The sequence below is a fragment of the Dendropsophus ebraccatus genome, chromosome 6 (assembly GCF_027789765.1).
Source record: "Dendropsophus ebraccatus isolate aDenEbr1 chromosome 6, aDenEbr1.pat, whole genome shotgun sequence".
In the NCBI taxonomy this organism is placed as follows: Eukaryota; Metazoa; Chordata; class Amphibia; order Anura; family Hylidae; genus Dendropsophus; species Dendropsophus ebraccatus.
The window spans coordinates 126,751,589-126,766,181 of record NC_091459.1 but is presented as its reverse complement, the minus strand read 5'-3'; the positions used below and the strand labels follow the sequence as shown (position 1 = coordinate 126,766,181).

General features: G+C 45.0%; 1 protein-coding gene across 1 annotated transcript in view; it reads left to right on the top strand.

Annotated features, from left to right (window-relative positions):
• Window positions 1-12,261, top strand: part of LOC138796020 (cytochrome P450 2K1-like) — a 38,319-nt gene extending 26,058 nt beyond the window's left edge. Inside the window, exons 7-10 of the mRNA XM_069975891.1 lie at window positions 1,278-1,419; window positions 9,838-10,022; window positions 11,472-11,613; window positions 11,742-12,261. Of these exons, the coding sequence (XP_069831992.1) occupies window positions 1,278-1,419; window positions 9,838-10,022; window positions 11,472-11,613; window positions 11,742-11,920 (648 nt within the window). The 3' untranslated portion in view covers window positions 11,921-12,261. The remainder of the gene's footprint in view (window positions 1-1,277; window positions 1,420-9,837; window positions 10,023-11,471; window positions 11,614-11,741) is intronic.
• Window positions 12,262-14,593: the final 2,332 nt, after the last annotated feature.

The following is a 14,593-nucleotide window of genomic DNA, read 5'->3' as shown; positions in this document are numbered from 1 at the left end:
CTCTATTTATTTGTAGTCAGGTTTGCTGGTGGAGGGGCCAGGGGATGGATCATGCCATGTGAGGATGTCATATCATTTTGGGAGGAAGTGATAAGGCCAAGATATTATTGCAGGGAGAAAGTCTGACTCATTTTTAGTCTCTTTCCACAGACAAATTAGCCTCTATCAGTTATACCTGGAACAAATTTATCAAAAATTGCACTAAACTTACCATAATCCTAGAAATAATGTTACAGTAGCTGAGCAACTTGTACGTTTCAGAGGACGTTGCAGATTCATACAATACATGCCCAGTAAACCAGCCAAGTATAGAATAAAAATCTCCTGGATGTGTAACTCTACTAATTATTATGGCATAAATGGGCTTATCTACAGTGGCAAAGAAGGTGATGCACCAGTACAGACAGATCTAGGGTCTGAGGTTGTGAAAACGAGAGAGTTGTTTCATTTGTCAAAGAAACTTAGAGAGGAAAACTGAGCAATATTGTATCACTTGTAGGGAAAATGTCTGTCCTTCAGAAAAGATAACGTGAAAATTGTTTGGAAGACCAATCAAATTGAAAAGAAAAAGTTAGAAAAGAAAGGTAGCTGCCGCTAGTTTACTCAACATTTATATACCTTTGTGTGTTTTCCATATCTTTGTTGAAAATTTTGGGGGAAAAAATTATAATTAATATGTTGTACATTAGTCATATCTTATTTAGCAATTTTGAAATTAACTTGTAAACTTTATTTATGTGAGTTTCTCCATATGATTTGCATGAGGGTCTAAAAGGCCCTCATTACGTAAAAGTGTAGATTTGTGATGTCATGCATTCTAAGGTTAACAAATTCGACTGAAACTTTGTGAAGCTCGCAAAATGAATTTCCGGCTGCTTCATTCATCTCAAGCTAAGACGTCTTTCAGATGAATTAGTCGGTGGGCTCTTTCTGCCTATGGGCCATTAGATATTGCCCTAAAGCCTGGAGAATCCGTTCGCCCTCTATATTTTAGCATAATTTTTTCACGACGGCCTTTGTTTCTGCCTACTATTTCTTCACACTTTTTTGGCTGCTATTTTGCCCAGCTTTCTAATAAATATATATATATATATATATATATATATATATATATATATATATATATATTTATTATTATTATTATTTTTTTTTTTTTTTTTTGGGGGGGGGGGAGCTTATCCAAAGTAAGGTTTGTAAATCCGATAAAATAAAATATTATTTTTCTATATGTCTGCATTGTTCTCTTATAGATATGTTACATGTTTTGCTCTTTTCAGGAGAAGCCCCATGCTGAGGTATATTTCCATGATGAAAACCTCACAACTCTCGTATTGGAATTGTTCGCTGGTGGAATAGAGACAACTGCTACAACGCTGAGATGGGGACTGCTATTAATGATGAAGTATCCTGACGTTCAAAGTAAGAAGATATTACTTATCTCATTATTCTCTATGACGCTGTGGAGGGAAGTGGACATTAGGATTTTGTCACATGAAAATGAAACTCTTATCCTGATATCTGGATTATTGGCAAACCTGGGAGCTATTGCAACCATTAGCACCCCAAGACTCCTTGGGATGATAGAGGCACCCTCCTTTTTTCAAACCATTCAGATCATGCCACTGCTGACTATTGTCCTGTTCTCTCTGCTAGAGCTACAGTCCAGACCACCACCAGCCAGGATACTTCGCCATCTGCCTGTGCTTCAGGCGCTTTGGTGCCTTCTTCACCTTCACCTTCGCCTGCGTCTGCTTCTTCGCCTGCACCGTCATGCGCCTCTTCATTGCAATTGTCTCTCAGTCAGGCATTTGATTGCAGGAGTATGTACGCCTCTACTCACCCCTCTGCCAAACCTTAAACTGCCACATCTTCAAATTGCTGTCCATGGAGATGTTGCAATTTAGGCTTGTGGAGACACAAGCCTTCCATGACCTCATGGCAGCTGCTGCACCTCAGTATTCAGTCCCTAGCCGCCACTACTTTTCCAGGTGTGCCGTCCCCGCCTTGCAACAGCACTTGTCTTGTAACATCGGACGGGCCCTGAATTACGCGGTTAACACGAAGATCCATTTGACCACCAAAGTGTGGACAAGTGCTTGCAGCCAGGGACGCTATATATCACTCACAGCACACTGGGTGAATGTTGTGGAGGCAGTTACCGGGTCTCAGGCAGGGACAGCCTCCCTCCTCCCACCACCTAAAATTGCCAGCACAGGCTCTCACTACCCCTGCCTCTTCTCCTCCTCTGTAAAATCGCCCTCATCGGTCAGCTGGAAACGCTGCAGCACTGGCATAGGGAGACGTCAGCAGGCCGTGCTCAAAATTATCAGCCTGGGTGATAAGAAGCACAGCGCCTCAGAGGTCATGGATGCCATTTTGCAGCAGGCAGAAATTTGGCTGTTGCCCCTGCAGCGGGGACCAGGCATGGTCGTATGTGATAATGGCCGTAACTTGGTGGCAGCTCTGGAGCTTCGAGAACTCCAACACGTTCCATGCCTGGCCCACGTTTTTAATTTGGTGGTGCAGCGCTTTTTAAAGACCTACTCTGACCTGCCAGAGCTACTGGTGAAAGTGCGGTGCCTGTGCGCTGACTTTTGAAAGTCCACCGTGGTGGCTGCTAGCCTTAAAAAGCTCCAAAAACACCTACAATTGCCAGAACACCGGCTTTTGTGTGATGTCACCACTCACTGAAATTCCACATATCATATGTTGTCCAGGGTGTGTGAGCAACAGAGAGTTCTCATTGAATACCAGCTACAAAACCCATGGGTGCCTTCAACTCAGCTTCCTCAGTTTGCCAACCATGAGTGGCCATGGATGGCAGACTTATGTGAAGTTTTAAGGGTATTCAAGGAGTCCACCAAGAGGGTCAGCTGCGACGATGCCATAGTGAGCGTAACCATCCCACTCCTATTGGTCATTAAAGAATCCCTTATCGCCATGAGGGAGAATGCCCTGCACGTACCGGAGGCCAAGATAGGAGGAGATGTGACGGAGCTAGACAGTCACACTACACTACTGTCCGCTTCTCAGGGTCCATTCCTGGAGTAAGAATAGGAGGAGGAGGCTGTCGGCCACACTGTCGGCGAGGCTAGTGGTGCAGTTGTGTGCGTCCCATTAGTCCAACGAGGATGGGGCGAAGAGGAGGGAGAGGAGGAAAAGGAGGAGGAAATGTTGAGCGATACTTCTGGTGGGGCTAGTGATGTCATGCAAATTCACAGCCTGGCACACATGGCTGAATTTATGTTGGGCTGTGTTGCGAGGGACAAACACATTGTCCACATAATGGGGAGCAAAAAATACTGGGTTTTCACAATGCTGGACCCCCGGTATAAAGATAATGTATCCTCATTCATTCCAGTAGAGGAGAGGACCACGAGACTACTGGAGTATCAGCGGGAACTGCTGCAGAATATGATGGAGATATTCCCATTGCTGGCATCAGAGAAGAGAGTGCCTCCCAAAGCCGGACAACATCCATCAGGTCCACGGCTGCCAGGGGAACACTCTCCAAAGTATGGGACACGTTCAGTGTAGGACCTAGTACGAGCAGGAGGGACAAGTATCGGTGGCCAGTACATGGCCGACCACAACCCTGTCCTCCCCGATCCCTTGGTGCCTTACACGTATTGGGTCTTCAAGTTGGACACGTGGCTAGAACTCTCACTATACGCCTTTGAGGTGCTGGCCTGCCTTGCTGCCAGTGTTCTGTCCGAAAGAGTCTTTAGCGCAGCTGGGGGCATCATCACAGATAAGCGCAGCTGCCTGTCCACTGACAGTGCTGACTGGATGACGCTCATCAAAATGAGCTCATCTATACATTTTTTTTTAGGGTACATCTCATGGGCCTAAGTTCATAGGCTTCTATACAATGTTTTTGAGGGCTCACCTCATGGGCCTAAGTTCATAGGCCTCTATACAATGTTTTTGAGGGCTCACCTCATGGGTCTGAGTTCATAGGCCTCAATACAATTTTTAAAGGGCTCACCTAATGGGCCTCAAGCTAATTTTTCGAGGGCAACCTCATGGGCCTCAAGCTAATTTTTCGAGGGTTAACCTCATGGGTATCAAGCTAATTTTTCGAGGGCTAACCTCATAGGACTCAAGCTAATATTTTGAGGGCTTACCTCAAAGACCCTGTGAGAAGATACTATTTGTCATTTTAAAGGACAGATACGTGTCACCGAGGTGCCTGGCCTTGGTGAAGTGAATCAGTAGCTTTAGACAGTAACTGTAGGTTATTGTCACTTTTATTAAATGTTTCAGCTGTTTCCACAGCTGATCTGGGTCCGGCTTTACTGGAGCAGTCAAAGTGACGGATGGGAGGACTGCTCCCACGTATTCCAGGATTTTCCATTGCCTCAAAAAATAAAAGGACTTCTGTTTGGCTAAACAGCATGGGGAGAGAGACTCTATTGCCGTTTAAATTAATCCTCACACCAACTTTGCTTTTTGTGATTTAAATGGCTCATTGATAAATTTTCTTTTGCTCAATATTTGGCTTTCTGTCCACACTAATGTAGAGGAAATAAGTTGCCCGAGTATTTTTTCCATTATACAAAGCGGTTATATTGTGTTTGGAGTCTATAGTTGATAGTCTGTGATAGTGGCGTAATACTGAAAGTGGATATATATATATGCAATATATTCATGTGCGCAATTTACATCACTGGCTGGGCAATATATAACTCTGCAAACAATTGTATTTCACAAGTGTACTGAATAAACAAGAAACAAACATACGCTAATATTACGCACCACCTAATAAGAACCGCTAGACCAAAAGGTACACCTGTACTTTATGTTCATGTACCCTGGCATGCTTCCCCTGCTGTCCATTCCAGAGGTGTTGGCATCATTTCCTGAGGTTTCTTGGGTACTTGGTGACCTCCTAAGTCCCAAGGATTTTTCTCCCATAGTCTATAATGGGATTCGATATTTGATCGAATAGTCGAATATCGGGTGCTATTCGAATCCAATTGAATCGAATATTTCACTATTCACTCATCATCTCCATTCCTAACCCTTTTCAGGGCCGCCGATAGGGCAGTACAAGTGGTACTGCTGTATGGGGCCCGGACCCTAAGAGACATGGGGGGGGCCCTCCGGCCGCCGCCCGCTATGCTAGGGGGGCCCGCACGGCCCCCCTTGCCACCTGTTTTTGAGCATCCCGAGAAGCTGCGGCCGCGCAGCTTCTCGGGATGCACTGATCGCTTTAATGTTCCGCCCGCACAGTGAGCGGGTGGAACATTAAAGCGATCAGAATACAGGAGCAGGACCTGTCAGCGTCCTACTCCTGTATTCTCTCCCATAGGCTGCCGGCACTTCATACCAGCAGCCTATGGGAGGCCGGGCCGTGATCATGTGCCTCTCCGGCAGGCGTGATCATGTGACGTCATCACGCCTGCCGGAAGTCCCGTCCCTGCGGCTCGCAAGATGGAGCCCGAAGAGGAGGAGGAGAGCTGCTGCCTGCAGCAACAGCACGGATTAGGTGAGTAGGATGTTTGTTTTTTTAGGGGCAGAGCAGGGGGCATTATTAGTTCATGGGGGCACCTCTGGGGGCATTATTAGCTCATGGGGGAACCTCTGGGGGCATTATTAGTATATGGGGGCACCTCTGGGGGCATTATTAGTGTATGTGGGCACCTCTGGGGGCATTATTAGTGTATGGGGGCACCTCTGGGGGCATTATTAGTGTATGGGGGCACCCCTGGGGGCATTATTAGTGTATGGGGGCACCTCTGGGGGCATTATTAGTATATGGGGGCACCTCTGGGGGCATTATTAGTGTATGGGGGCACCTCTGGGGGCATTATTAGTATATGGGGGCACCTCTGGGGGCATTATTAGTATATGGGGGCACCTCTGGGGGCATTATTAGTATATCGGGGCACCTCTGGGGCATTATTAGTGTATGGGGGCACCTTTGGGGTATTATTAGTATATGGGGGCATCTCTGGGGGCATTATTAGTGTATGGGGGCAGATCTGGGGGCATTATTAGTATATGGGGGCACCTCTGGGGGCATTATTAGTGTATGGGGGCACCTCTGGGGGCATTATTAGCTCATGGGGGTACCTCTGGGGGCATTATTAGTTCATGGGGGACAACTCTAGGGGCATTATTAGCTCATGGGGGCTCAGCAGGGAATCCTACATACAGGGGGCACAGCAGGGGATCCTACATACAGGGGGCATCCCACATTCCTACTCGCTTTACTGCACATAACACCAAACAGCGCAGTTACTATGGGAGCCTACAGGGGGAGAAAGGAAAGGAAGCTGCTAGAAATGTGCGGAGCCTAAATTGTTTGTCTCGCAGGTTCTGAAAAGATGAAACATCCTGGAGGTCTGGGTCGGATGGAGAGGAAAAGGGAAAGTGACTCCTCTGATCAAAGAAGACGTCACCTGTGAGTCCCTGTATGACACTTTGCTTATTTTGTAGAACATCATTTAGTAGGGGCGCCCCGAGGTGACATCTACTACATGATCTATACTCAGAGATATCACTGTGTTATCTGTGCTGTTACATAGGACTGCAGGTGAAATCTACTACATTATCTGTACTCAGAGATATCACTGTGTTATGTGGTGTTACATAGGACTGCAGGTGATATCAGGTGATTTCTCCAGGTTGCAGAAGTTCAAACTTCATCGTGCCCTGGTGTGCTGGTGTCTGTATACATGTGTGCTGGTGTCTGTATGTGTGTATACATGTGTGCTGGTGTCTGTATACATGTGTGCTGGTGTCTGTATACATGTGTGCTGGTGTCTGTATGTCTGTATACATGTGTGCTGGTGTCTGTATGTCTGTATACATGTGTGCTGGTGTCTGTATACATGTGTGCTGGTGTCTGTATACATGTGTGCTGGTGTCTGTGTGTGAGATCAATTCTAGAGAACTGGCTCATATACCCCATTTTCCCCAGTGGCTTAAAATGTAACCTCTGTTATACAGTTATAAAATTGTAGAACCTAAATGTGAACAAGGTGCAATTCAAATAGACACTTACTTGTATAGCTGTCTCTTGTGCTCTGTATGCAGTGCATTATATTCACCCTTGCAACGTACAATTTATAGCGTGTCTACAAGCCCAGCGGGGCTCATTATGATGGAGACTAAAACTTATACAAGAGTGGGGTAGGGGTTCCCCTGTATTCAGAATGCTGTTGAGTGCTAGGCAATGCCTCGTCTGGGATTATTGAATTTCGAGGGTCTATGCAGAGCAGGATAAAGACACCTCTGCTGCACAAACAGGATCTCCTAGAAAGCGTTCTCACCACCATGTATTCGCTATCACTGGCTTGGGTGAGCTAAACTAGTCTGCCTGGGGGTGGGGGGGTGATTTGTATATGCTCACTAACATGGAACAGCCTCATTATATTAGCCTTATCAACATATTCTATGTTAGTGAGCATACCGGGGGGGGGGATATTGGTGAACATATACAAATCAAACAGCCCCCCAGACCCTCGAAATTCAATAAACCCAAACGGGGCATTGCCTAGTACTCAACAGCATTCTGAATACAGGGGAACCCCTACCCCACTCTTGTATAAGTTTTAGTCTCCATCATAATGAGCCCCGCTGGGCTTGTAGACACGCTATAAATTGTACGTTGCAGGGGTGAGTATAATGCACTGCATACAGAGCACAAGAGGCAGCTATACAAGTAAATGTCTGTATGGGGACATTTAAATTGCACCTTGTTCACATTTAGTTTCTACAATTTTATAACTGTATAACAGAGGTTACATTTTAAGCCACTGGGGAAAATGGGGTATATGAGCCAGTTCTCTAGAATTGATCTGAACCAAATTATACCTCCCAGCAAGGCGTGGGTCCAACACACATTTTTTTTTTTTTTTTATTAATGTGGGGGGCCCAGACACTTTGGTTGTATGGGGCCCCGAAATTCCTGATGGTGGCCCTGACCCTTTTAATATTGTAGCTGGGTCATGTGACCTTCACTCAGACCTCTAATCCATTATATGATATTTTTGTATAGACAGGATGAGTCTCTCCCGTGTGTCAAACTTAGACCTCTAATCCATTATATGATATTTTTGCATAGACAGGATGAGTCTCTCCCGTGTGTCAAACTTTCTGTAAACTACAGCATCTATCAAATCCAGGCAGCTTTCAGAAACCTTTCCTTCCTACCAAGCTCTGCTCTCTTTGCTGCTCAATATATTATTTTAGCCCAAGACAGAAAAGTACAATGATATCTAAGGTGTCAGGAGAGCAGTGATATAGTATGTGAGTCCCGATGTAAATAGGCTATAGATTTCTAAAACTTTACTGAGTTTCTCCTCTGTTAAATGAGATGCAAGTTTACATTGCTCTCTCCTGAGACTCATGTTTAAAGGGGTACTTCAGCGTGGGGGCACTTTTGCGCTGGGACCGGGGACGAGGTGGCCGAGGGAAAAGACGTCCACTCACCTCCCCGGTTCCAGCGGCGGGTCCCACATCGCGGCCCTCCGGTGCCCGGTTCCCGGCCGTGACGTCTTAGGTCCGCTCAGCGATGCGTGCCCCCACACTGGAGAACCCCTTTAAGAGATTGCAGGGAGAAACTAATCACAAGGAAACAGACTGAAGTTGCATCTCATAGGAATTCAATAAGACCTAATAGTATTAGTTAGGAAACAAAAATTCTATATGAGCTACCGAGCTCTATCGCATCCTGCACCTATACAGGAGTCAGAGTAGAGCTAATGTGGAATGAAATAACTCCACCTCTTCTGTCTTTGCAAAGTTAGAGGCATTATGGGATATGTAGGCTGCCTTAGGAAATCCATATAATAGAGGAGAAGGAACAAAGATGGTGGACAACCCATAAATAGCGTTTTATACAAATGACGCATGCAAAAGAGCTCCCACCCATTGTCTAATAGCATCCATATAAGCAAAAAGTTCTCCTTCATACACAATAAAATTATATCAAAATGCAACCATCATTTTGAGGTAAAAATACAGCCGTATTTTATTTTTTATGTAGTTGAACAAGCTTTCGTATCAACCATGGGTGCGATGTACAGTCATTTCTGTCCTCCAGGCTTGCGCATTTTATGTATTCCTGTCCCTTTTTTTTTTGTGGCTTGCACTCCTCCTTTGTAAGACCCATGTGATCCAAATGAGCAGGAAGCACCTGTGTATATATGGTAAATACCTCCTCTTTCTCCTATTCTACCTGCTGGTGGTTTGGTGAGTAGTAATACCTTGTTCACACTTGTGTTGCTTGGCGGCCACCTTCTCCGCTGCCGGCAGGGTTTTGGGGGCCCTTGGGGTTTGGTCCTGTGATAGTGGGGTTACAGGGCCATTCTGTGGCCTCCCTTTCCAGCTTGCGCTCGCTTTGCTGGATTGGAGTTCGCTGACCGGCCCAGTGTTGTTTAGCATAGGGACTCGTGTATCAGAGACCTGCACGTGGTACATGAGGCAATATGGTTTGATCAAATAAGATACTAACTTCTGATGTTGGTTTTTAATGTAGCTGAACAAGCTTTTATATCAACCATGGGTGTGATGTGCAGCCATTTCTTTCCTCCAGGCTTGTGCGTATTTTTAATGTAATAATTCATTTCATTGAAGTCAATGGGAAATTGTCCATCAGTGCACATAGTATAGAATAATGGCTGTAATTTATTATGACAGTAAAAATAATGAACACGCTTATCTTTTTAACTGCTTATGCAAAAAACTGCATTTTTTTTTTACCAGTTTCCCCTTGTTTTTCACACTAAATTACAGCCATGTTTATCTTTTAATATTAATGTGTGTGAACATAACCTAATGTGTGATCTTAGAATTAAAAGCAATTCTTACTTTTATATGATACAGAAAATGTTCAGAAAGAAATTGAAATGGTCTTTGGTTCAGCCGAGCCTCAGCAGGTCCACCGCCAACAAATGCCATACACAGATGCAGTTATCCATGAGATCCAGAGATTCGCTAATGTTGTGCCAATGAATCTGCCACATCAGACTTCTCAAGATGTCACTCTGCAGGGCTTCTTCATACCAAAAGTAAGTGTGTTCAATCAAGGCACTTTCCTTTTCATACATCCTTTTAAAGGGAATCTGTCAGCTCCTGGGCCCTACCTGAGGTGCTGACAGTGCGCTGTAGCTAGCAGCCCGCAGTGAGCATGGTGCCTTTTTTGTAATTTCCCATGCAGCAGATTATGTACACTTTTATGTCTCCTACTGTACTAAAGAGTCACAGAGCAGTTGTTTGTGCCACACTCTGGCATGCATGCATATGGTGGTTTTGGTGGTTTCCTTACAGGAGCCACCCCTTGGCTGGGTCCTTCCCAGAGGGATATCTGGCTAGTCCTGTGTTTCGAGACTCTTTGATGAGACTCCACGGGCTCTTCTTTTGCATGTTCATGTTTCCCGGGGGGCAATGCACCTAGGACTTCACTGCATTGAGCGCTTTTACTAGCAGCCGGCAGTGTTATCGTTTGGCTGGTCTCCCTGAGATCAGCGATCTGTTTCTCTTATAGCTCTACCAGGCATTGCTCCCACCTAGCCAGAATCCTGCTCCACACTGATGAGGGGCAACCAGAGAGTGAATTGTTGGCCGGTCTCTAGGCAGATGAGTTACCCCTAGACCACAGCTCCAACAGTTTAGAGAGAAGAGATTCTTTCAAACATAAACTGCCTACAGAGAACTGATCTGCAATCTGACAGCTGAGCGAGCAGGAGGCCGGGCAGCATTGATTATTCATGAAGAGGGAGGAGGATGCATGCCAGAGTGTGGCAGGAACAACTGTTCTGTGACTCAGTACAGTAGGAGACATAAGATTGTACATAATCAGCTGCATGGAAAATTACCAAAAAGGCACCAGGCTCACTGGGGACTGCCAGCTACAGCACAATGTCAGCACCTTAGGTAGGGTCCAGGAGCTGACAGATTCCCTTTAAGGTTGCCAAAGGAAAAATGCTCTTGAGCTCTACCTGAACCCATGTGAAAAAGTAACCTAGCCTCCTTTGTTATATTGGTTTGGAAATGACTTCAATTTAAAAATATCCAGTCTCCCAGTAGGTACCAGCTGCTGTATGTCCTGCACGAAGTAGTGGATTTTTTTCCAGGGTAACACAGTGCTCTATGCTGACAGCTATGTCCATGTCAGGAACTGTCTAGAGCAAGAGAGGTTTTCTATTGGGATTTGCTACTGCTCTGGACAGTTCCTGACATGGACAGAGGTGGAAGCAGTAAGCAGAGACTGAAAAGAAAACACCACTTCCTGCAGGCCATACAGAAGCTGATAAGTACTGGAAGACTTGAGATTTTTAAATAGAAGTAAATTATACATTTATATAACTTTCTGTAACCAGCTGATTTGAAAGAAAAATATTTTTTTCCAGAGTACCCCTTTAACCATTTACCAATATAGTGTTCATATATATATAATTGATGGACTGCCAACTCTTTGATGGATCTCTCCATAGACAATCATTTATGAATCTTTGCAGGGGACTCACATCATTCCATCCCTGACATCTGTCCTACGAGACCCCAAATACTTCAAGAAACCTGATAATTTTCATCCTCAACATTTTCTTGACCCTGATGGGAACTTTGTTAACAATGAAGCCTTTTTACCATTCTCTGCTGGTGAGTAACATCAAGTCAAGACATAGTTACAGGAATTGGACCTACATTGGAGTTAGATACAGTCTTCCTGCCACCAGATCCCATTATGGATTAATACTTATATGTTCTCTCTATTCTCTTTTTTGTAGGGAGGAGAAGTTGTGCTGGAGAGAATTTGGCTAAGATGGAGCTTTTTCTCTTCTTTACAAAGCTGCTGCAGAACTTCACATTTAAGGCTCCTGAGGGAGCAAAGCTGGACCTCACCTCTGCCGTTGGATTAACCACACCTCCACAGAAGCATCAGATCTGTGCAATTCCTCGCAATTAATGGACAGCTTGTAAACTTGTAAATTCCTTGAGGTTTCCCCCATTTACTATGATCCATATTCCAAAAGACAAAAGTGAGAACACATAACAATGGTGCACACACTGAGGTAGTAACATACATGAAAATCTTGATTCATACACCCATACAAAAAAAAAACACACACACAACACATGGGGGAGTACCAGTAAGGTTCTCCCTCTCCATAGGATCCAATACAAAACAACTCTTTACTAGAGATGATCAAACACCGGAAAAAGTTAGGTTTAGAGATGAGCGAACCGGGTTCAGGTCCGAGTCGATCCGAACTCGATCGTTCGGTATTTGATTAGCGGGGGCTTCTGAAGTTGGATAAAGCGCTAAGGTTGTCTGGAAAACATGGATACAGCCAATGACTATATCCATGTTTTCCACATAGCCTTAGGGCTTTATCCAACTTCAGCATCCACCGCTAGTCAAATGCCGAAAGTTCGGGTTCGGATGGACTCGAGCATGCTCCAGGTTCGCTCATCTCTAGTTAGGTTCTATCAAACTCAAACCTTGTCGAACCTTCTGCATTTGATTCCCGATGCCTTCCCGGTCCGTGGGGAAGGAGGAGACAGCCCTGGTACCGTCTGGAATCCTGGGGTACAGCCTAGGTAATAGGCTGTATCCCGGAATTCCAGGCGGTACTCGGGCTGGAACTCTGGGCTAGAATCTAACTTTTTCCGATGTTCGATCATCTCTTTACACCACCAAAATACAATAGTTAGTGATAAGACACTAAAAGTAACAAATACATATATAAGTGAAAAAGCAGTAAAAAAAAAAATTCAACTAAGCTAAGAAATACAGAAAATCGTGACAATACAACATCGCCCTTTAAGCATGATGCGAGACTAGGAATAAACCCTACGTGTATCGACACTCTCTGGTGACTTCATCAGGGGTTCTGGTGTGCAACAAAGGGGTGCTTTAAATAGGAAGTAATCATGATATATATGGAATATTTAGGCATCATACCTGCTGGACCAGAGAAAGAAAGAAGTCTTGTGTGGAACGCAGCATGGTGGACAGTGACATGCACTCCTCCTGCAGCATGCATTCCACTCAGAGCGCAAGTGGGGAAATATGTACATCCCAAGTGGAAGTCTCCAGCTTGCTCTGCCCTTCATATGATCACTGCATATGGTGGCGATGCAGACAATTTTGAGCTCCACCCACCACATGAGGCGACCAAAGATTCTCCAGTCCAATTCCGAAGTTTTTCATAAGAAGACCCCCGGTATAAGAAGACCCCTGACTTTTCAGAAGATTTTCTAGGTAAAAAATAGTCTTATACGCAGTAAAATACAGTAATATTTAATATTACTTCATGCTGGCATCTAACAGTTCATAAGAGGAAAAGATAATCATTTCCACCACACGTAATTATTAGACACATTATAATAACTTTGGACAGAAGACGGCAAACACCATAACGTCCACAGTCAAAATTATTATAAAATTTCCAATTACTGTACATGTGGGGGAACTGTTTATCTTATAAACAGTCACGTTAGTCATGTTAAGAGCGGCAACTTATATGGGCTATAGCAGAATCATGTCTGATGGAAAAAAACTTGGTGTAACATACAGAGAATTGGTGGTTGATCAAAGGGTTATAATTTTCATGTAATCTAGGTGGTAGTACACAGTATGCAAGACATCTGCGGAACGCATAATGACCCACTTCCAGGGTATAGTACGTTCCACTTGGGATGTACGTATTTCCACACTTGCGCTCTAGGTGAAACATATGCTGCGTTGGCATGCATGTCACTGTCCACCATGCTGTGTTCTACACAGGACTTCTTCCTTTCTCCGGTCCAACAGGCATGATGCCCATACATCTATATAATAAAAATGAATGTCTGTTTGTCCGTCTGTCCTCTTTAGACTTCCAAACAACTGAACCAATTAACCCCAAAAGTTGGACACAGGTACATTGGGTGCCGGGAAGGTTAGAGCGAAGGTCCCATCCTTGCCAGATCTACAGGAGGGGAGGGGGAGGGGAAAGAGCGTCCCATAGAAATTAATAGGAGACTGTTCACACTGCACACACAGGTGACACATTAGAGCTGTGTGTCTCCCCAGCACAGAGGGCATTAGCCTCAGCCAGAGCTATAGAGACATAAATGTGCAGATCCAAAGCATCACAGTCACAGATATGACAGCCAGGCCTGGTGGGAGCTCCTGAGGAGAGGGTTGGGGAAAAACACACACATAGAAATAAATGGTAGAATGTTCTGAAGATCAGATTTTACCTCACAAAGATTATGTCAGTGTCTGACCACACACCCCTCTACACACACACACACACACACAGCGCGGACATAGACTGCAGAGGGCACCTGTGCAAAAAATGTGCTTGGGCCCCCAATAACCTTCCCATTGTACTGCTAAGCATCTGCTTTAATGTTCACACTACATAAAAGTACAGCCTTTGTTGCCATCGGCCGTACTTTCTGCGGAGTGGAACACTGCCTTTGCTTCAATGGGATCCTGGCCGGAGCGTATACACATCGTATACGCTCCATCCGGGATCCAGTGCGGCGCCGCAAAGAACTGACATTCCAGTTTTCTGCGGCCGCAATTCATAGTAGGGAACCCTGTCAGTTCACACAATGAATCGTGTGGCTCCGGCCGCTCGCTTCA